This window comes from Salmo salar, chromosome ssa08 (assembly GCF_905237065.1).
Source record: "Salmo salar chromosome ssa08, Ssal_v3.1, whole genome shotgun sequence".
In the NCBI taxonomy this organism is placed as follows: Eukaryota; Metazoa; Chordata; class Actinopteri; order Salmoniformes; family Salmonidae; genus Salmo; species Salmo salar.
In genome coordinates, this window is record NC_059449.1 from 10,007,577 (window position 1) to 10,031,678 (window position 24,102).

Genomic DNA, 24,102 nt, shown 5'->3' on the forward strand with positions numbered 1-24,102 from the left:
CTACACCAACTCAGAAGCTAGGATATGCATATTATTAACACATTCGGATAGAAAACACTCTGAATTTTCTAAAACAGTTTGAATGGTGTCTGTAAGTATAACAAAACTCATATTGCAGGCAAAAACCTGTGAAAAATAGATTTAAAAAAAAATTGAATTTTGTGACTGTACTATTTAGTGTCATTGTTTTATAGATACCATAGTGAGAAAGGATTCATTTCGCAACTCCTACGGCTTCCACTAGATGTCAACGATCTTTATAAAGTTGTTTGAAGCGTCTATGATGAACAGAGACCGGATGGCAATGAAGAGAAGTTGACCTCCCTGGGATGTCGTCACTTCATTATTGGCTGCACCTGCGCAATCATGTGATGCGATACATTTTTCAAAGACGTTTTTCAAGACACAGGAGAGGTCGGGTTGAAACATTACTGATGTTTCACGTTAAAAATGGCTCTAAAGATTGATGCTAAACAACGTTTGACATGTTTGAACAATGTAAATAGATTTTTTTTTTACTTTTCGCCGTGAATCCCCCCCCCCCCGCGCTACTTTTGAGTAGCCACCGAAGCGCTAACAACATGGAACAACTTGGAGTTATTTGGACATCAATTATGAACTTTGTCAAAAGAAACCACATTTGTAGTGGACCTGGGATTTCTAGAAGTGCCAATGGATGAAGATAATCAAAGGTAAGGGAATATTGACAATAGTAATTTTGATATTACATGGTTACATATGGTGCTAACCTGTATAGCCTAGCCTATTGTTCTTAGCACAGCACCCGGTTTATTGCAAATTGTGATTTCCCAGTAAAGTTATTTTGAAATCTGGCATTGCAGTAGCATTTACGAAATGTTAAACTATGAATATTTGAATGACAATAATATAATTTACCAATGTTATCGAATAGTAATTTTGTGATTTGTAACGTTGTTCACCGGAAGCATTTGAGAGAAAAAAAATCTGATTTTCACCGCTTCGGTAAAATGCTGTTTTTGGATATAAATATCAACTTGATGGAACAAAAAATGCATGTATTGTGTAACATAATGTCTTAGGAGTGTCATCTGAGGAAGATTGTCAAAGGTTGGTGTATAATTCTAGCTGGTTATCCGCTTATGGTGACGCCTGTGTTTGAATTGACAAAACATTACACACAGCTATTTTCAATGTACTCTCCTAACATAACCTAACTTTATGCTTTCGCCGTAAAGCCTCTTTGAAATCGGACAATGTGGTTGGATTTAGGAGATGTTTATCTTTCAAATTGTGAGAAATAGTTGATTGTTTGAGAAATTGAAATTATTAGATTCTTGCAGTTTTTGAATTTCCCGCCGTGGTCTCTTGACAATGAATCCCGATATCGGGATAAGATCCCCAACAGGGGATCTTAAAAGCTCCCACTAACGACTCAAAATCAATAGCCTGTAAACCTCCACGATCATAGCCTTTCACTCATTGTGATTCTGAATACAATACGTTTTATTCCTCCAAACAAATCTAAATATGACAGAATTTACTTTTTAAAATGTTATTTTTAATTTTAATGAAGGCTGATTGAGTTTCACTGATTATATCACCAAGGTCTTTTTTCAGCCTATTGGCATAGACATTGGCTAATAATTTATAGTCAGTTGCCAACAATGTGATTGGTTTCCAATTGTCCAGGTAAAGAGTGTCCTTCTTTGGTTTGGGTATAAGAACTATTAGTCCCTGTCTCAAAGGAGGAGGTAAGATAGCATTAGCAATACCCTCTTTGTAGACCAAAAGCAATAACTCTCTAATATCAGGCCAAACATGTCGATAGAATTCAGGAGTCAGGCCATCCGGTCCAGGAGATTTACCTATAGGCATTTGTTTAATGGCTTGGTCCAACTCAGTAATATCTATATCAAACACCAAAAACACCAGAAAACACATTGTAGAATGGGTATAGATCACTACATCAACAAATTAATAGCATAACTCATACTTTTTTAGTCTTACCTCAAATATATGATATCTTATAATTTCACTTTCATTTATAATTTAACTGGAACCATCTCTCCCTAGTATGGTATAGAACAGAAACATTAACCCATGCTCTGGAATGCTCTTTAGGTTTCATCACCCAAAAGACATCGTATATCTCCTGTCAGTGTTATCTCCCAGAGGCCCATCCTCAGTAGAACACACACACACACACACACACACACACACACACACACATAGTTAAGAATACTATATTCTGTCAAATAAAATAACATAATCTTGCAATTTTTCCTCTCACACTACCCATTTAACAAACATTTCCCTTTTCAAAAACATTACAGGCTATGGAGACAGGCTCCTGGATCTCCTCTTCAACAAGATCACCCTTGATCCAGCGCCGTATGTGAGGAAGCTGTGCGAGCTGTCCATCCCAGGACCCATCTGCCCAGTGTGAGAGGCCTGACAAGGAGGAGGCCATGGCTGGATTTGTCTCCCGCTTCAATCTTGGGGGTGACTGAAGCCTGATTGATTGAAGTGGGGTACATGGGTCCTCCACCTCTCCCGCTGCCCTCCCCTCCCCATCAATCTCTGTAGTTATTTGCATTTCCTAAAGCATAACTTATTCACTTTTAGGTGATATCACATTACTTTGTATTGTTTTTTCAAGCATTCGGACAGGAGATGAGTGTAAGAAAATGTGTACGAGTCAATGGGTTCCTGCACACTGTTTGTCAGTTGTCTCACCATTATTTTTCACCTTTATTTCTCATGAGTGTTCATGTTGCTCAATATATCAGCTATGCTGGCCAATTGTAAATTATCAAATAATTGTCTGATCAATACATACAATTCTGAACACATTGTCATTGATAATGCTAATGCAGGGGCAGCAATATATTGTCCAGTACACTTATTGTATGCTGTTTTCATGTACATTCTCTTATGTCTAAGCTTCTAAGGTGACTCAGGCTTTACTAATTATTGTGAAGTGTATAAGTGATATGTATTCTGTAATTAGTTACAAAACAATAGATATGCAATTGTGTATTGCTGCTGTTTGTCTGATGTCCATGACATGATCAGCTCTGTTGACCATGAGAGCATTTTGCGGAGAATATGGGTTGCGGGCGCATACTTACATGTCTAAAGATTACTTTTCAACATTGCCTGCTCCCAAGCGTTCTCAATACATAGAAAAAAGTAATATTGTTGGGCGTCCCTCATGACAGCACACAAGTTAGCCATGTGAGTGCTAGCTAGCTACCTGGGTAGGTATTTTAAAATCATAATTTAACAATTCCAAATGTTGTGTATATTTTGTTGTAACTTGTAGAGATAGAAGCAGTCTACTAAACAGAACTCGGACAGATGAATATTTACCTTACTGAGGTGATTCTATTCTTTTCTACTCTATTTTTGCTAACTCGCTGCTCTTTCTGAACAAGTTTGCTCTCAGCTTGAAAGACACTGATCATATGAGATTTGATGCGTAACGTAAAAACAGTACCGTTATTCAAACCACACCCTTTGCGCTATGACGCCACCCAATAAGATCATTTCTCTTCAGTTTAAACGGAAGTGAACAGTGACTAACAACCATTTCCACGTTAGCGTTTTTATTAAGACGTTTATTAAAACCGTGGAACTCGTGACATTTAAATGAACAGCATCACATACTTTTCCCAGGTAGTGTTCAATTCTCGTTGGAGACAGGACTTGGTTGATCGATGTTACCTAGGTAATGCTAGCTAGCTGCTAACAATGGCTAACTGCATGGTTTTTCACACTCAAATAGCCTCCATTATGGAGGTGCTAGCGAATGCAGCCGTGGCAGAGATCTGTAAACTCGTAGACGACGACTATGCAGTGTTTCGTTTGGAAATAACTCAAAGCCGGAAAGAAAACAGCTCATTGCGGAGGAAACTGCAGCTACTCGATCTGAAAGTGGCACGGGAGCGCGCAGAAAGGACAATGCGAGAGCGCGTCCTCGCCAGTCGTCCCAGTAGTGTCAAGATCCTCAACCGAAACAGAGGAATGGCTAGAGGTACATTTTGCAGAAGACGGAGGCTGCGGGGCCTGTCGCCCGTTCTCCTATGCGCATGTGTGACTTTAGATGTGTTAACTCAGCATTTCCCAAACTCGGTCCTCCAGACTCTAAAGGGTGCAGGTTTTGTTTTTGTTGCCCTAGTACTACACATCTGATACAAATAGTCAAATAATTATCAAGCTTTGATAATTTAAATCAGCTTTGTAGTGTTGGTGAAAAAAAAAAAGTGCATCTCTTAGGACCAAGTCTTGGAAACTCTGTGTTAACTAGAATTGGGTCTCGGTCGGTTTTTGATAGTATGGAAGAGTTCCCTGAATTACTTAGCTATCTTACATAAAGACAAAATATCATATTCTAACCAGATATTTGATTTACTGCTTGTCCTATTATTTACTAATTAAAAACAGTTTGATGCATGAAACTTAATACATTGATCAATAAATAGTATATCAAGAAGTTATGAGAAGTGTTACCTTACATCCTTGCCAATTCTAGACAGTAACAATAGTGTACAATATAGCATTGACAGTAGCTAACCTAACCACCTCTTTTCCCCCAATCACTCTCTCAGGTGAAGGACATCTCACTGGAGGCCACAGGAGCTTTGTGAAGCCGGCGGGACACAATACATGGAGAGATGACCAACCAATCACTGTTGATGAGGGGAGTGGAACCTCAACCCAGGATGTTATCGTGATAGAGGTTAGTGTAATAGTATTACATAAAAATTACAGTCCAACAAATGTGGCCAGTATATTTCAGAAAGGCTCCCCTCAGCTATTCACTTGCTTACATCCTCATTTATCTGCCATTAGGGAGCTTGTGAGACTTTCCTACAACATTGTTATCCAATTAGACTTGTGCCGGTAATAACCTCCTCTCTTCTTGTGTCAGTCTGCAGATGCAGAGGCTGCAGTTCCTGGGGTGAAGCTGGAGAGGTCTGAAGGAGAGGAGGACCCACAGCACAGCAGAGACATCCAGACTGGAGTGGCCCATGAAGCCACTGAGGACCCCACCACCGTCCCAGCGCCGCCCAGGACCCAACGCAGCATCACGGAGGTCAGTGGAATGGCGAGAGACAGACACAGAGATTTTAACTGTAACACACAGGCTCTTACATACAGGATCTGACCACGGATCAGACTCAGAGAGGCTGGGGCCACTGGGCTGTCCTCCTGCTCCCAGCTCAGAGTATTTACCGGTATTTCACCAAAGCCAGAGAACGGTTCATTACTGTGGAGATGGTGACACGTTAGACACTGGAGGTGATGACCTGTCTTGTTCTTACGCTACAGAGATGGACCCTGGCAACAGGCGTACAGGCCGTTCGCCTGTACGCATTGTGGGAAGAGGTTCTCAGAGAGGAGATACCTCAGGATACACCAGCAGAAAAACCATTCCACTCAATAACATAGAAAGTAACCATTCCACTCAGGAATGGTTTAGAGCATGCCCTGCATTAAAGTCAAAGATACATTTTCATTATTGTCAGCAAAAATATCCACAGATTTCAGTGTTGAATGTTCCTGGGTAGAATATTGCATCCAGATATTGGGTGATACAGTATATAAGGCATATACATGCGTGTGTGTTTCTACACAGTACCAGTCAACATTTTGGACACCTACTCATTCAAGGGTTTTCTTGATTTTTTTATTTAAAATAAAGATGTGTAGTGTGATGTTCACAAATGCCTATTTCATTACCTCCATTCAACTACTTAATTTTTCCCCCTCCAATAGACTTTTCATGAGAAAATTAATGCAATTTATCACGTTCATGTTGATTTTTGTTGTTGTTGTTGATGGTTTTCATATGGTGTATTTAACACTTGTTTAATAAACAGAAAATGGGACTTTTCATTCTAAGACTTTTATTGACTGCATACTCTCGAGTGCTTCATAATCAATACACACTTAAGGCCTACTAAATATTACCTACACACTAACAAATACCTACTGTACACTTCAAAATAGTTTAAGGTTTGTCTAATGACTTTTGACTTTTCATAGCTGACTTATATTTACCCACATCATATTTATGTCCACCATGATGGGTTTAACAACAATGAAGTCATTCTGTAACTACAGTATAGGACTCAAACATATTGGGGATGGGTAAACACTCCATGTTGAATGTGTATTTATTATCTCTGTGTGTGTGTGTGTGTGTTACGTACCCAAGGGAGTGTATATCTGTGTAATCTGAATCACCTCTCTCTTCCAGGAGGAGGAGTGTCCACAGGTGCTGCTGGTAAAGGAGGAGGGTCTGAGGAACCCTGAGGGGACCATGGTCATGGAGGACAACCAGACTACACCTCCTCCTGAACCCACAGAGGAACCAGCTGAGCATCACAGGACCACACACAGTCTCACTGAGGTGAGCCCACTGTGAACTACTGTCTGTATGGTATTACGTCAGGGCCCATATCCACAAAGCCTCTCAGAGTAGTAATTTTGATCCTCGATCAGCACTCTTACTAAGACTCTTTGTAGAAACGGGCCCAGGTCTTGATTAATTTTGTCAAAAGGGTGGGACCATGCCTGAATTATCAAACCATTTTAAAGCGTGTCAAGTAATCACATTAACTAACATGTTTGTAGAGTATCACATTAACTAACATGTTTGTAGAGTATCACATTAACTAACATGTTTGTATAGTATCACATTAACTAACATGTTTGTAGAGTATCACATTAACTAACATGTTTGTATAGTATCACATTAACTAACACGTTTGTATAGTATTAACTAACACGTTTGTATAGTATCACATTAACTAACATGTTATCACATTAAATAACATGTTTGTATAGTATCACATTAACTAACATGTTTGTATAGTATCACATTAACTAACATGTTATCACATTAAATAACATGTGTGTATAGTATCACATTAACTAACATGTTTGTATAGTATCACATTAACTAACATGTTTTTATAGTATCACATTAACTAACATGTTATCACATTAAATAACATGTGTGTCTAGTATCACATTAACTAACATGTTTTTATAGTATCACATTAACTAACATGTTATCACATTAAATAACATGTGTGTCTAGTATCACATTAACTAACATGTTTGTATAGTATCACATTAACTAACACGTTTGTATAGTATCACATTAACTAACATGTTATCACATTAACTAACACGTTTGTATAGTATCACATTAACTAACACGTTTGTATAGTATCACATTAACTAACATGTTTGTATAGTATCACATTAACTAACATGTTTGTATAGTATCACATTAACTAACATGTTTGTATAGTATCACATTAACTAACATGTTTGTATAGTATCACATTAACTAACATGTTATCACATTAACTAACACGTTTGTATAGTATCACATTAACTAACATGTTAGTATAGTATCACATTAAATAACATGTTTGTATAGTATCACATTAACTAACATGTTATCACATTAAATAACATGTGTGTATAGTATCACATTAACTAACATGTTTTTATAGTATCACATTAACTAACATATTATCACATTAAATAACATGTGTGTCTAGTATCACATTAACTAACATGTTTTTATAGTATCACATTAACTAACATGTTTTTATAGTATCACATTAACTAACATGTTATCACATTAAATAACATGTTTTTATAGTATCACATTAACTAACATGTTTGTATAGTATCACATTAACTAACATGTTATCACATTAACTAACACGTTTGTATAGTATCATATTAACTAACACGTTTTTATAGTATCACATTAACTAACATGTTTGTATAGTATCACATTAACTAACACGTTTGTATAGTATCAAATTAACTAACATGTTATCACATTAAATAACATGTGTGTCTAGTATCACATTAACTAACATGTTTTTATAGTATCACATTAACTAACATGTTTGTATAGTATCACATTAACTAACATGTTATCACATTAACTAACACGTTTGTATAGTATCATATTAACTAACACGTTTTTATAGTATCACATTAACTAACATGTTTGTATAGTATCACATTAACTAACACGTTTGTATTGTATCACATTAACTAACATGTTATCACATTAACTAACACGTTTGTATAGTATCATATTAACTAACACGTTTGTATAGTATCACATTAACTAACACGTTTGTATAGTATCACATTAACTAACATGTTTGTATAGTATCACATTAACTAACACGTTTGTATAGTATCACATTAACTAACACGTTTGTATAGTATCACATTAACTAACACGTTTGTATAGTGTCACATTAACTAACACGTTTGTATAGTATCACATTAACTAACACGTTTGTATAGTATCACATTAACTAACACGTTTGTATAGTATCACATTAACTAACACGTTTGTATAGTATCACATTAACTAACACGTTTGTATAGTATCACATTAACTAACACGTTTGTATAGTATCACATTAACTAACACGTTTGTATAGTATCACATTAACTAACACGTTTGTATAGTATCACATTAACTAACACGTTTGTATAGTATCACATTAACTAACACGTTTGTATAGTATCACATTAACTAACACGTTTGTATAGTATCACATTAACTAACATGTTATCACATTAACTAACACGTTTGTATAGTATCACATTAACTAACATGTTTGTATAGTATCACATTAACTAACATGTTTTTATAGTATCACATTAACTAACATGTTTGTATAGTATCACATTAACTAACACGTTTGTATAGTATCACATTAACTAACACGTTTGTATAGTATCACATTAACTAACATGTTTGTATAGTATCACATTAACTAACATGTTTTTATAGTATCACATTAACTAACATGTTTTTATAGTATCACATTAACTAACATGTTTGTATAGTATCACATTAACTAACATGTTTGTATAGTATCACATTAACTAACACGTTTGTATAGTATCACATTAACTAACACGTTTGTATAGTATCACATTAACTAACACGTTTGTATAGTATCACATTAACTAACACGTTTGTATAGTATCACATTAACTAACACGTTTGTATAGTATCACATTAACTAACACGTTTGTATAGTATCACATTAACTAACACGTTTGTATAGTATCACATTAACTAACACGTTTGTATAGTATCACATTAACTAACACGTTTGTATAGTATCACATTAACTAACATGTTATCACATTAACTAACATGTGTGTCTAGTATCACATTAACTAACATGTTTTTATAGTATCGCATTAACTAACATGTTATCACATTAACTAACACGTTTGTATAGTATCACATTAACTAACACGTTTGTATAGTATCACATTAACTAACACGTTTGTATAGTATCACATTAACTAACACGTTTGTATAGTATCACATTAACTAACACCTTTGTATAGTATCACATTAACTAACACCTTTGTATAGTATCACATTAAGTAACACGTTTGTATAGTATCACATTAACTAACACGTTTGTATAGTATCACATTAACTAACACGTTTGTATAGTATCACATTAACTAACATGTTTGTATAGTATCACATTAACTAACACGTTTGTATAGTATCACATTAACTAACATGTTATCACATTAACTAACTCGTTTTTATAGAATCACATTAACTAACTCGTTTTTATAGTATCACATTAACTAACACGTTTGTATAGTATCACATTAACTAACATGTGTGTCTAGTATCACATTAACTAACATGTTTTTATAGTATCACATTAACTAACATGTTTGTATAGTATCACATTAACTAACATGTTTGTATAGTATCACATTAACTAACATGTTATCACATTAAATAACATGTGTGTCTAGTATCACATTAACTAACATGTTTGTATAGTATCACATTAACTAACATGTTTTTATAGTATCACATTAACTAACATGTTATCACATTAAGTAACATGTGTGTCTAGTATCACATTAACTAACATGTTTGTATAGTATCACATTAACTAACACGTTTGTATTGTATCACATTAACTAACATGTTATCACATTAACTAACACGTTTGTATAGTATCATATTAACTAACACGTTTGTATAGTATCACATTAACTAACACGTTTGTATAGTATCACATTAACTAACACGTTTGTATAGTATCACATTAACTAACACGTTTGTATAGTATCACATTAACTAACACGTTTGTATAGTATCACATTAACTAACATGTTTTTATAGTATCACATTAACTAACATGTTATCACATTAACTAACACGTTTGTATAGTATCACATTAACTAACACGTTTGTATAGTATCACATTAACTAACACGTTTGTATAGTAATACATTAACTAACACGTTTGTATAGTATCACATTAACTAACACGTTTGTATAGTATCACATTAACTAACACGTTTGTATAGTATCACATTAACTGACATGTTTGTATAGTATCACATTAACTAACATGTTTTTATAGTATCACATTAACTAACATGTTATCACATTAAATAACATGTGTCTAGTATCACATTAACTAACATGTTTTTATAGTATCACATTAACTAACATGTTTGTATAGTATCACATGAACTAACATGTTTGTATAGTATCACATTAACTAACATGTTATCACATTAAATAACATGTGTGTCTAGTATCACATTAACTAACATGTTTGTATAGTATCACATTAACTAACATGTTTTTATAGTATCACATTAACTAACATGTTATCACATTAAATAACATGTGTGTCTAGTATCACATTAACTAACATGTTTGTATAGTATCACATTAACTAACATGTTTTTATAGTATCACATTAACTAACATGTTATCACATTAAGTAACATGTGTGTCTAGTATCACATTAACTAACACGTTTGTATTGTATCACATTAACTAACATGTTATCACATTAACTAACACGTTTGTATAGTATCATATTAACTAACACGTTTGTATAGTATCACATTAACTAACGCGTTTGTATAGTATCACATTAACTAACACGTTTGTATAGTATCACATTAAGTAACACGTTTGTATAGTATCACATTAACTAACACGTTTGTATAGTATCACATTAACTAACACGTTTGTATAGTATCACATTAACTAACACGTTTGTATAGTATCACATTAACTAACACGTTTGTATAGTATCACATTAACTAACATGTTTGTATAGTATCACATTAACTAACACGTTTGTATAGTATCACATTAACTAACATGTTATCCCATTAACTAACATGTTTTTATAGTATCACATTAACTAACACGTTTGTATAGTATCACATTAACTAACACGTTTTTATAGTATCACATTAACGAACACGTTTTTATAGTATCACATTAACTAACACGTTTTTATAGTATCACATTAACTAACATGTTTGTATAGTATCACATTAACTAACATGTTTGTATAGTATCACATTAACTAACACGTTTGTATAGTATCACATTAACTAACACGTTTGTATAGTATCACATTAACTAACACGTTTGTATAGTATCACATTAACTAACATGTTATCACATTAACCAACATGTTTTTATAGTATCACATTAACTAACACGTTTGTATAGTATCACATTAACTAACACGTTTGTATAGTATCACATTAAGTAACATGTTTGTATAGTATCACATTAACTAACACGTTTGTATAGTATCACATTAACTAACATGTTTTTATAGTATCACATTAACTAACATGTGTGTCTAGTATCACATTAACTAACATGTTTTTATAGTATCGCATTAACTAACACGTTTGTATAGTATCACATTAACTAACATGTTATCACATTAACTAACACGTTTGTATAGTATCACATTAACTAACACGTTTGTATAGTATCACATTAACTAACACGTTTGTATAGTATCACATTAACTAACACGTTTGTATAGTATCACATTAACTAACACGTTTGTATAGTATCACATTAACTAACACGTTTGTATAGTATCACATTAACTAACACGTTTGTATAGTATCACATTAACTAACACGTTTGTATAGTATCACATTAACTAACATGTTTGTATAGTATCACATTAACTAACACGTTTGTATAGTATCACATTAACTAACACGTTTGTATAGTATCACATTAACTAACACGTTTGTATAGTATCACATTAACTAACACGTTTGTATAGTATCACATTACATTTTACATTTACATTTTAGTCATTTAGCAGACGCTCTTATCCAGAGCGACTTACAAATTGGTGCATTCACCTTATAATATCCAGTGGAACAACCACTTTACAATAGTGCATCTAAATCTTTTAAGGGGGGGTTAGAAGGATTACTTTATCCTATCCCAGGTATTCCTTGAAGAGGTGGGGTTTCAGGTGTCTCCGGAAGGTGGTGATTGACTCCGCTGTCCTGGCGTCGTGAGGGAGCTTGTTCCACCATTGGGGTGCCAGAGCAGCGAACAGTTTTGACTGGGCTGAGCGGGAACTGTGCTTCCTCAGAGATAGGGAGGCGAGCAGGCCAGAGGTGGATGAACGGAGTGCCCTTGTTTGGGTGTAGGGCCTGATCAGAGCCTGAAGGTACGGAGGTGCCGTTCCCCTCACAGCTCCGTAGGCAAGCACCATGGTCTTGTAGCGGATGCGAGCTTCGACTGGAAGCCAGTGGAGAGAGCGGAGGAGCGGGGTGACGTGAGAGAACTTGGGAAGGTTGAACACCAGACGGGCTGCGGCGTTCTGGATGAGTTGTAGGGGTTTAATGGCACAGGCAGGGAGCCCAGCCAACAGCGAGTTGCAATAATCCAGACGGGAGATGACAAGTGCCTGGATTAGGACCTGCGCCGCTTCCTGTGTGAGGCAGGGTCGTACTCTGCGAATGTTGTAGAGCAAGAACCTACAGGATCGGGTCACCGCCTTGATGTTGGTGGAGAACGACAGGGTGTTGTCCAGGGTCACGCCAAGGCTCTTAGCACTATGGGAGGAGGACACAAGGGAGTTGTCAACCGTGATGGCGAGATCATGGAACGGGCAGTCCTTCCCCGGGAGGAAGAGCAACTCCGTCTTGCCGAGGTTCAGCTTGAGGTGGTGATCCGTCATCCACACTGATATGTCTGCCAGACATGCAGAGATGCGATTCGCCACCTGGTTGTCAGAAGGGGGAAAGGAGAAGATTAATTGTGTGTCATCTGCATAGCAATGATATGAGAGACCATGTGAGGATATGACAGAGCCAAGTGACTTGGTGTATAGCGAGAATAGGAGTGGGCCAAGAACAGAGCCCTGGGGGACACCAGTGGTGAGAGCACGTGGTGCGGAGACAGATTCTCGCCACGCCACCTGGTAGGAGCGACCTGTCAGGTAGGACGTAATCCAAGCGTGCGCGGTGCCGGAGATGCCCAGCTCGGAGAGGGTGGAGAGGAGGATCTGATGGTTCACGGTATCAAAGGCAGCAGATAGGTCTAGAAGGATGAGAGCAGAGGAGAGAGAGTTAGCTTTAGCAGTGCGGAGAGCCTCCGTGACACAGAGAAGAGCAGTCTCAGTTGAATGCCCAGTCTTGAAACCTGACTGATTAGGATCAAGAAGGTAATTCTGAGAGAGATAGCAAGAGAGCTGGCCAAGGACGGCGCGTTCAAGAGTTTTGGAGAGAAAGGAAAGAAGGGATACTGGTCTGTAGTTGTTGACATCGGAGGGATCGAGTGTAGGTTTTTTCAGAAGGGGTGCAACTCTCGCTCTCTTGAAGACGGAAGGGACGTAGCCAGCGGTCAGGGATGCGTTGATGAGCGAGGTGAGGTAGGGGAGAAGGTCTCCGGAAATGGTCTGGAGAAGAGAGGAGGGGATAGGGTCAAGTGGGCAGGTTGTTGGGCGGCCGGCCGTCACAAGACGCGAGATTTCATCTGGAGAGAGAGGGGAGAAAGAGGTCAAAGCACAGGGTAGGGCAGTGTGAGCAGGACCAGCAGTGTCGTTTGACTTAGCAAACGAGGATCGGATGTCGTCAACCTTCTTTTCAAAATGGTTGACGAAGTCATCCGCAGAGAGGGAGGAGGGGGGAGGGGGAGGAGGATTCAGGAGGGAGGAGAAGGTAGCAAAGAGCTTCCTAGGGTTAGAGGCAGATGCTTGGAGTTTAGAGTGGTAGAAAGTGGCTTTAGCAGCAGAGACAGAAGAGGAAAATGTAGAGAGGAGGGAGTGAAAGGATGCCAGGTCCGCAGGGAGGCGAGTTTTCCTCCATTTCCGCTCGGCTGCCCGGAGCCCTGTTCTGTTATCACATTAACTAACACGTTTGTATAGTATCACATTAACTAACATGTTATCACATTAACTAACATGTTATCACATTAACTAACACGTTTGTATAGTATCACATTAACTAACACGTTTGTATAGTATCACATTAACTAACACGTTTGTATAGTATCACATTAACTAACACGTTTGTATAGTATCACATTAACTAACATGTTTGTATAGTACCACATTAACTAACATGTTATCACATTAACTAACACGTTTGTATAGTATCACATTAACTAACACGTTTGTATAGTATCACATTAACTAACACGTTTGTATACTATCACATTAACTAACATGTTATCACATTAACTAACATGTTATCACATTAACTAACATGTTTGTATAGTATCGCATTAACTAACATGTTTGTATAGTATCACATTAACTAACATGTTATCACATTAACTAACATGTTATCACATTAACTAACACGTTTGTATAGTATCACATTAACTAACACGTTTGTATAGTATCACATTAACTAACACGTTTGTATAGTATCACATTAACTAACACGTTTGTATAGTATCACATTAACTAACACGTTTGTATAGTATCACATTAACTAACATGTTTGTATAGTACCACATTAACTAACATGTTATCACATTAACTAACACGTTTGTATAGTATCACATTAACTAACACGTTTGTATAGTATCACATTAACTAACACGTTTGTATAGTATCACATTAACTAACATGTTATCACATTAACTAACATGTTATCACATTAACTAACATGTTATCACATTAACTAACATGTTTGTATAGTATCGCATTAACTAACATGTTTGTATAGTATCACATTAACTAACACGTTTGTATAGTATCACATTAACTAACACGTTTGTATAGTATCACATTAACTAACACGTTTGTATAGTATCACATTAACTAACACGTTTGTATAGTATCACATTAACTAACACGTTTGTATAGTATCACATTAACTAACACGTTTGTATAGTATCACATTAACTAACATGTTATCACATTAACTAACACGTTTTTATAGTATCACATTAACTAACACGTTTGTATAGTATCACATTAACTAACACGTTTGTATAGTATCACATTAACTAACACGTTTGTATAGTATCACAATAACTAACATGTTTGTATAGTATCACATTAACTAACATGTTATCACATTAACTAACACGTTTGTATAGTATCACATTAACTAACACGTTTGTATAGTATCACATTAACTGACACGTTTGTATAGTATCACATTAACTAACACGTTTGTATAGTATCACATTAACTAACACGTTTGTATAGTATCACATTAACTAACACGTTTGTATAGTATCACATTAACTAACATGTTTGTATAGTATCACATTAACTAACATGTTATCACATTAACTAACATGTTTGTATAGTATCACATTAACTAACATGTTTTTATAGTATCACATTAACTAACACGTTTGTACAGTATCACATTAACTAACACGTTTGTATAGTATCACATTAACTAACATGTTTTTATAGTATCACATTAACTAACATGTTATCACATTAACTAACACGTTTGTATAGTATCACATTAACTAACACGTTTGTATAGTATCACATTAACTAACACGTTTGTATAGTATCACATTAACTAACACGTTTGTATAGTATCACATTAACTAACACGTTTGTATAGTATCACATTAACTAACACGTTTGTATAGTATCACATTAACTGACATGTTTGTATAGTATCACATTAACTAACATGTTTTTATAGTATCACATTAACTAACATGTTATCACATTAAATAACATGTGTGTCTAGTATCACATTAACTAACATGTTTTTATAGTATCACATTAACTAACATGTTTGTATAGTATCACATTAACTAACATGTTTGTATAGTATCACATTAACTAACATGTTATCACATTAAATAACATGTGTGTCTAGTATCACATTAACTAACATGTTTGTATAGTATCACATTAACTAACATGTTTTTATAGTATCACATTAACTAACATGTTTTTATAGTATCACATTAACTAACATGTTATCACATTAAATAACATGTGTGTCTAGTATCACATTAACTAACATGTTTGTATAGTATCACATTAACTAACATGTTTGTATAGTATCACATTAACTAACATGTTATCACATTAAATAACATGTGTGTCTAGTATCACATTAACTAACATGTTTGTATACTATCACATTAACTAACATGTTTTTATAGTATCACATTAACTAACATGTTATCACATTAAGTAACATGTGTGTCTAGTATCACATTAACTAACACGTTTGTATTGTATCACATTAACTAACATGTTATCACATTAACTAACACGTTTGTATAGTATCATATTAACTAACACGTTTGTATAGTATCACATTAACTAACACGTTTGTATAGTATCACATTAACTAACACGTTTGTATAGTATCACATTAACTAACATGTTTGTATAGTATCACATTAACTAACATGTTTTTATAGTATCACATTAACTAACATGTTATCACATTAACTAACACGTTTGTATAGTATCACATTAACTAACACGTTTGTATAGTATCACATTAACTAACACGTTTGTATAGTATCACATTAACTAACACGTTTGTATAGTATCACATTAACTAACACGTTTGTATAGTATCACATTAACTAACATGTTATCACATTAACTAACACGTTTTTATAGTATCACATTAACTAACACGTTTGTATAGTATCACATTAACTAACACGTTTGTATAGTATCACAATAACTAACATGTTTGTATAGTATCACATTAACTAACATGTTATCACATTAACTAACATGTTTGTATAGTATCACATTAACTAACATGTTTTTATAGTATCACATTAACTAACACGTTTGTACAGTATCACATTAACTAACACGTTTGTATAGTATCACATTAACTAACACGTTTGTATAGTATCACATTAACTAACACGTTTGTATAGTATCACATTAACTAACACGTTTGTATAGTATCACATTAACTGACATGTTTGTATAGTATCACATTAACTAACATGTTATCACATTAACTAACATGTTTTTATAGTATCACATTAACTAACACGTTTGTATAGTATCACATTAACTAACACGTTTGTATAGTATCACATTAACTAACACGTTTGTATAGTATCACATTAACTAACACGTTTGTATAGTATCACATTAACTGACACGTTTGTATAGTATCACATTAACTAACACGTTTGTATAGTATCACATTAACTAACACGTTTGTATAGTATCACATTAACTAACACGTTTGTATAGTATCACATTAACTAACATGTTTGTATAGTATCACATTAACTAACATGTTATCACATTAACTAACATGTTTGTATAGTATCACATTAACTAACACGTTTGTATAGTATCACATTAACTAACACGTTTGTATAGTATCACTTTAACTAACATGTTTGTATAGTATCACTTTAACTAACATGTTTGTATAGTATCACATTAACTAACATGTTTGTATAGTATCACATTAACTAACACGTTTGTATAGTATAGTATCACATTAACTAACATGTTTGTATAGTATCACATTAACTAACATGTTATCACATTAACTAACACGTTTGTATAGTATCACATTAACTAACATGTTATCACATTAACTAACACGTTTGTATAGTATCACATTAACTAACACGTTTGTATAGTATCACATTAACTGACACGTTTGTATAGTATCACATTAACTAACACGTTTGTATAGTATCACATTAACTAACACGTTTGTATAGTATCACATTAACTAACACGTTTGTATAGTATCACATTAACTAACACGTTTGTATAGTATCACATTAACATGTTTGTATAGTATCACATTAACTAACATGTTATCACATTAACTAACACGTTTGTATAGTATCACATTAACTAACACGTTTGTATAGTATCACATTAACTAACACGTTTGTATAGTATCACATTAACTAACACGTTTGTATAGTATCACCTTAACTAACACGTTTGTATAGTATCACATTAACTAACACGTTTGTATAGTATCACATTAAGTAACACGTTTGTATAGTATCACATTAACTAACACGTTTGTATAGTATCACATTAACTAACACGTTTGTATAGTATCACATTAACTAACATGTTTGTATAGTATCACATTAACTAACATGTTTGTATAGTATCACATTAACTAACACGTTTGTATAGTATCACATTAACTAACATGTTATCACATTAACTAACATGTTTTTATAGTATCACATTAACTAACACGTTTGTATAGTATCACATTAACTAACACGTTTTTATAGTATCACATTAACGAACACGTTTTTATAGTATCACATTAACTAACACGTTTTTATAGTATCACATTAACTAACATGTTTGTATAGTATCACATTAACTAACATGTTTGTATAGTATCACATTAACTAACACGTTTGTATAGTATCACATTAACTAACACGTTTGTATAGTATCACATTAACTAACATGTTTGTATAGTATCACATTAACTAACATGTTATCACATTAACTAACATGTTTGTATAGTATCACATTAACTAACACGTTTGTATAGTATCACTTTAACTAACATGTTTGTATAGTATCACATTAACTAACACGTTTGTATAGTATCACATTAACTAACACGTTTGTATAGTATCACATTAACTAACACGTTTGTATAGTATCACATTAACTAACACGTTTGTATAGTATCACATTAACTAACACGTTTGTATAGTATCACATTAACTAACACGTTTGTATAGTATCACATTAACTAACATGTTATCACATTAACTAACACGTTTGTATAGTATCACATTAACTAACACGTTTGTATAGTATCACATTAACTAACACGTTTGTATAGTATCACATTAACTAACACGTTTGTATAGTATCACCTTAACTAACACGTTTGTATAGTATCACATTAACTAACATGTTTGTATAGTATCACATTAACTAACACGTTTGTATAGTATCACATTAACTAACACGTTTGTATAGTATCACTTTAACTAACATGTTTGTATAGTATCACATTAACTAACACGTTTGTATAGTATCACATTAACTAACACGTTTGTATAGTATCACATTAACTAACACGTTTGTATAGTATCACATTAACTAACACGTTTGTATAGTATCACATTAACTAACACGTTTGTATAGTATCACATTAACTAACACGTTTGTATAGTATCACATTAACTAACATGTTATCACATTAACTAACACGTTTGTATAGTATCACATTAACTAACACGTTTGTATAGTATCACATTAACTGACACGTTTGTATAGTATCACATTAACTAACACGTTTGTATAGTATCACATTAACTAACACGTTTGTATAGTATCACATTAACTAACACGTTTGTATAGTATCACATTAACTAACACGTTTGTATAGTATCACATTAACTAACATGTTTGTATAGTATCACATTAACTAACATGTTATCACATTAACTAACACGTTTGTATAGTATCACATTAACTAACACGTTTGTATAGTATCACATTAACTAACACGTTTGTATAGTATCACTTTAACTAACACGTTTGTATAGTATCACATTAACTAACACGTTTGTATAGTATCACATTAACTAACACGTTTGTATAGTATCACATTAACTAACACGTTTGTATAGTATCACATTAACTAACACGTTTGTATAGTATCACATTAAGTAACATGTTATCACATTAACTAACACGTTTGTATAGTATCACATTAACTAACACGTTTGTATAGTATCACATTAACTAACACGTTTGTAAAGTATCACATTAACTAACACGTTTGTATAGTATCACCTTAACTAACACGTTTGTATAGTATCACATTAACTAACACGTTTGTATAGTATCACATTAAGTAACACGTTTGTATAGTATCACATTAACTAACACGTTTGTATAGTATCACATTAACTAACACGTTTGTATAGTATCACATTAACTAACACGTTTGTATAGTATCACATTAACTAACACGTTTGTATAGTATCACATTAACTAACACGTTTGTATAGTATCACATTAACTAACATGTTTGTATAGTATCACATTAACTAACACGTTTGTATAGTATCACATTAACTAACATGTTATCACATTAACTAACATGTTTTTATAGTATCACATTAACTAACACGTTTGTATAGTATCACATTAACTAACACGTTTTTATAGTATCACATTAACGAACACGTTTTTATAGTATCACATTAACTAACACGTTTTTATAGTATCACATTAACTAACATGTTTGTATAGTATCACATTAACTAACATGTTTGTATAGTATCACATTAACTAACACGTTTGTATAGTATCACATTAACTAACACGTTTGTATAGTATCACATTAACTAACACGTTTGTATAGTATCACATTAACTAACATGTTATCACATTAACTAACATGTTTTTATAGTATCACATTAACTAACACGTTTGTATAGTATCACATTAACTAACACGTTTGTATAGTATCACATTAAGTAACATGTTTGTATAGTATCACATTAACTAACACGTTTGTATAGTATCACATTAACTAACATGTTTTTATAGTATCACATTAACTAACATGTTTTTATAGTATCGCATTAACTAACATGTTTGTATAGTATCACATTAACTAACATGTTATCACATTAACTAACACGTTTGTATAGTATCACATTAACTAACACGTTTGTATAGTATCACATTAACTAACACGTTTGTATAGTATCACATTAACTAACACGTTTGTATAGTATCACATTAACTAACACGTTTGTATAGTATCACATTAACTAACACGTTTGTATAGTATCACATTAACTAACACGTTTGTATAGTATCACATTAACTAACACGTTTGTATAGTATCACATTAACTAACACGTTTGTATAGTATCACATTAACTAACACGTTTGTATAGTATCACATTAACTAACACGTTTGTATAGTATCACATTAACTAACACGTTTGTATAGTATCACATTACATTTTACATTTACATTTTAGTCATTTAGCAGACGCTCTTATCCAGAGCGACTTACAAATTGGTGCATTCACCTTATAATATCCAGTGGAACAACCACTTTACAATAGTGCATCTAAATCTTTTAAGGGGGGGTTAGAAGGATTACTTTATCCTATCCCAGGTATTCCTTGAAGAGGTGGGGTTTCAGGTGTCTCCGGAAGGTGGTGATTGACTCCGCTGTCCTGGCGTCGTGAGGGGAGCTTGTTCCACCAGTGGGGTGCCAGAGCAGCGAACAGTTTTGACTGGGCTGAGCGGGAACTGTGCTTCCTCAGAGATAGGGAGGCGAGCAGGCCAGAGGTGGATGAACGGAGTGCCCTTGTTTGGGTGTAGGGCCTGATCAGAGCCTGAAGGTACGGAGGTGCCGTTCCCCTCACAGCTCCGTAGGCAAGCACCATGGTCTTGTAGCGGATGCGAGCTTCGACTGGAAGCCAGTGGAGAGAGCGGAGGAGCGGGGTGACGTGAGAGAACTTGGGAAGGTTGAACACCAGACGGGCTGCGGCGTTCTGGATGAGTTGTAGGGGTTTAATGGCACAGGCAGGGAGCCCAGCCAACAGCGAGTTGCAATAATCCAGACGGGAGATGACAAGTGCCTGGATTAGGACCTGCGCCGCTTCCTGTGTGAGGCAGGGTCGTACTCTGCGAATGTTGTAGAGCAAGAACCTACAGGATCGGGTCACCGCCTTGATGTTGGTGGAGAAACGACAGGGTGTTGTCCAGGGTCACGCCAAGGCTCTTAGCACTATGGGAGGAGGACACAAGGGAGTTGTCAACCGTGATGGCGAGATCATGGAACGGGCAGTCCTTCCCCGGGAGGAAGAGCAACTCCGTCTTGCCGAGGTTCAGCTTGAGGTGGTGATCCGTCATCCACACTGATATGTCTGCCAGACATGCAGAGATGCGATTCGCCACCTGGTTGTCAGAAGGGGGAAAGGAGAAGATTAATTGTGTGTCATCTGCATAGCAATGATATGAGAGACCATGTGAGGATATGACAGAGCCAAGTGACTTGGTGTATAGCGAGAATAGGAGTGGGCCAAGAACAGAGCCCTGGGGGACACCAGTGGTGAGAGCACGTGGTGCGGAGACAGATTCTCGCCACGCCACCTGGTAGGAGCGACCTGTCAGGTAGGACGTAATCCAAGCGTGCGCGGTGCCGGAGATGCCCAGCTCGGAGAGGGTGGAGAGGAGGATCTGATGGTTCACGGTATCAAAGGCAGCAGATAGGTCTAGAAGGATGAGAGCAGAGGAGAGAGAGTTAGCTTTAGCAGTGCGGAGAGCCTCCGTGACACAGAGAAGAGCAGTCTCAGTTGAATGCCCAGTCTTGAAACCTGACTGATTAGGATCAAGAAGGTCATTCTGAGAGAGATAGCAAGAGAGCTGGCCAAGGACGGCGCGTTCAAGAGTTTTGGAGAGAAAGGAAAGAAGGGATACTGGTCTGTAGTTGTTGACATCGGAGGGATCGAGTGTAGGTTTTTTTCAGAAGGGGGTGCAACTCTCGCTCTCTTGAAGACGGAAGGGACGTAGCCAGCGGTCAGGGATGCGTTGATGAGCGAGGTGAGGTAGGGGAGAAGGTCTCCGGAAATGGTCTGGAGAAGAGAGGAGGGGATAGGGTCAAGTGGGCAGGTTGTTGGGCGGCCGGCCGTCACAAGACGCGAGATTTCATCTGGAGAGAGAGGGGAGAAAGAGGTCAAAGCACAGGGTAGGGCAGTGTGAGCAGGACCAGCAGTGTCGTTTGACTTAGCAAACGAGGATCGGATGTCGTCAACCTTCTTTTCAAAATGGTTGACGAAGTCATCCGCAGAGAGGGAGGAGGGGGGGAGGGGGAGGAGGATTCAGGAGGGAGGAGAAGGTAGCAAAGAGCTTCCTAGGGTTAGAGGCAGATGCTTGGAGTTTAGAGTGGTAGAAAGTGGCTTTAGCAGCAGAGACAGAAGAGGAAAATGTAGAGAGGAGGGAGTGAAAGGATGCCAGGTCCGCAGGGAGGCGAGTTTTCCTCCATTTCCGCTCGGCTGCCCGGAGCCCTGTTCTGTTATCACATTAACTAACACGTTTGTATAGTATCACATTAACTAACATGTTATCACATTAACTAACATGTTATCACATTAACTAACACGTTTGTATAGTATCACATTAACTAACACGTTTGTATAGTATCACATTAACTAACACGTTTGTATAGTATCACATTAACTAACACGTTTGTATAGTATCACATTAACTAACATGTTTGTATAGTACCACATTAACTAACATGTTATCACATTAACTAACACGTTTGTATAGTATCACATTAACTAACACGTTTGTATAGTATCACATTAACTAACACGTTTGTATACTATCACATTAACTAACATGTTATCACATTAACTAACATGTTATCACATTAACTAACATGTTTGTATAGTATCGCATTAACTAACATGTTTGTATAGTATCACATTAACTAACATGTTTGTATAGTATCACATTAACTAACACGTTTGTATAGTATCACATTAACTAACACGTTTGTATAGTATCACATTAACTAACACGTTTGTATAGTATCACATTAACTAACACGTTTGTATAGTATCACATTAACTAACACGTTTGTATAGTATCACATTAACTAACATGTTATCACATTAACTAACACGTTTTTATAGTATCACATTAACTAACACGTTTGTATAGTATCACATTAACTAACACGTTTGTATAGTATCACATTAACTAACACGTTTGTATAGTATCACAATAACTAACATGTTTGTATAGT

At 35.2% G+C, this 24,102-nt stretch overlaps 2 protein-coding genes across 2 annotated transcripts in view; both read left to right on the plus strand.

The window, feature by feature from the left end:
- Positions 1 to 24,102, plus strand: part of LOC106610113 (uncharacterized) — a 58,647-nt gene that overhangs the window by 13,868 nt on the left and 20,677 nt on the right. The gene's annotated exons all lie outside the window — the stretch shown is intronic.
- Positions 601 to 6,430, plus strand: LOC106610143 (uncharacterized). Its single transcript, XM_014209319.2, has 5 exons — positions 601 to 692; positions 2,316 to 4,018; positions 4,593 to 4,723; positions 4,916 to 5,080; positions 6,248 to 6,430. Exons 2-5 carry the CDS (start codon positions 3,736 to 3,738, stop codon positions 6,413 to 6,415), a joined length of 747 nt encoding a protein of 248 aa, XP_014064794.2. The 5' UTR covers positions 601 to 692; positions 2,316 to 3,735; the 3' UTR covers positions 6,416 to 6,430.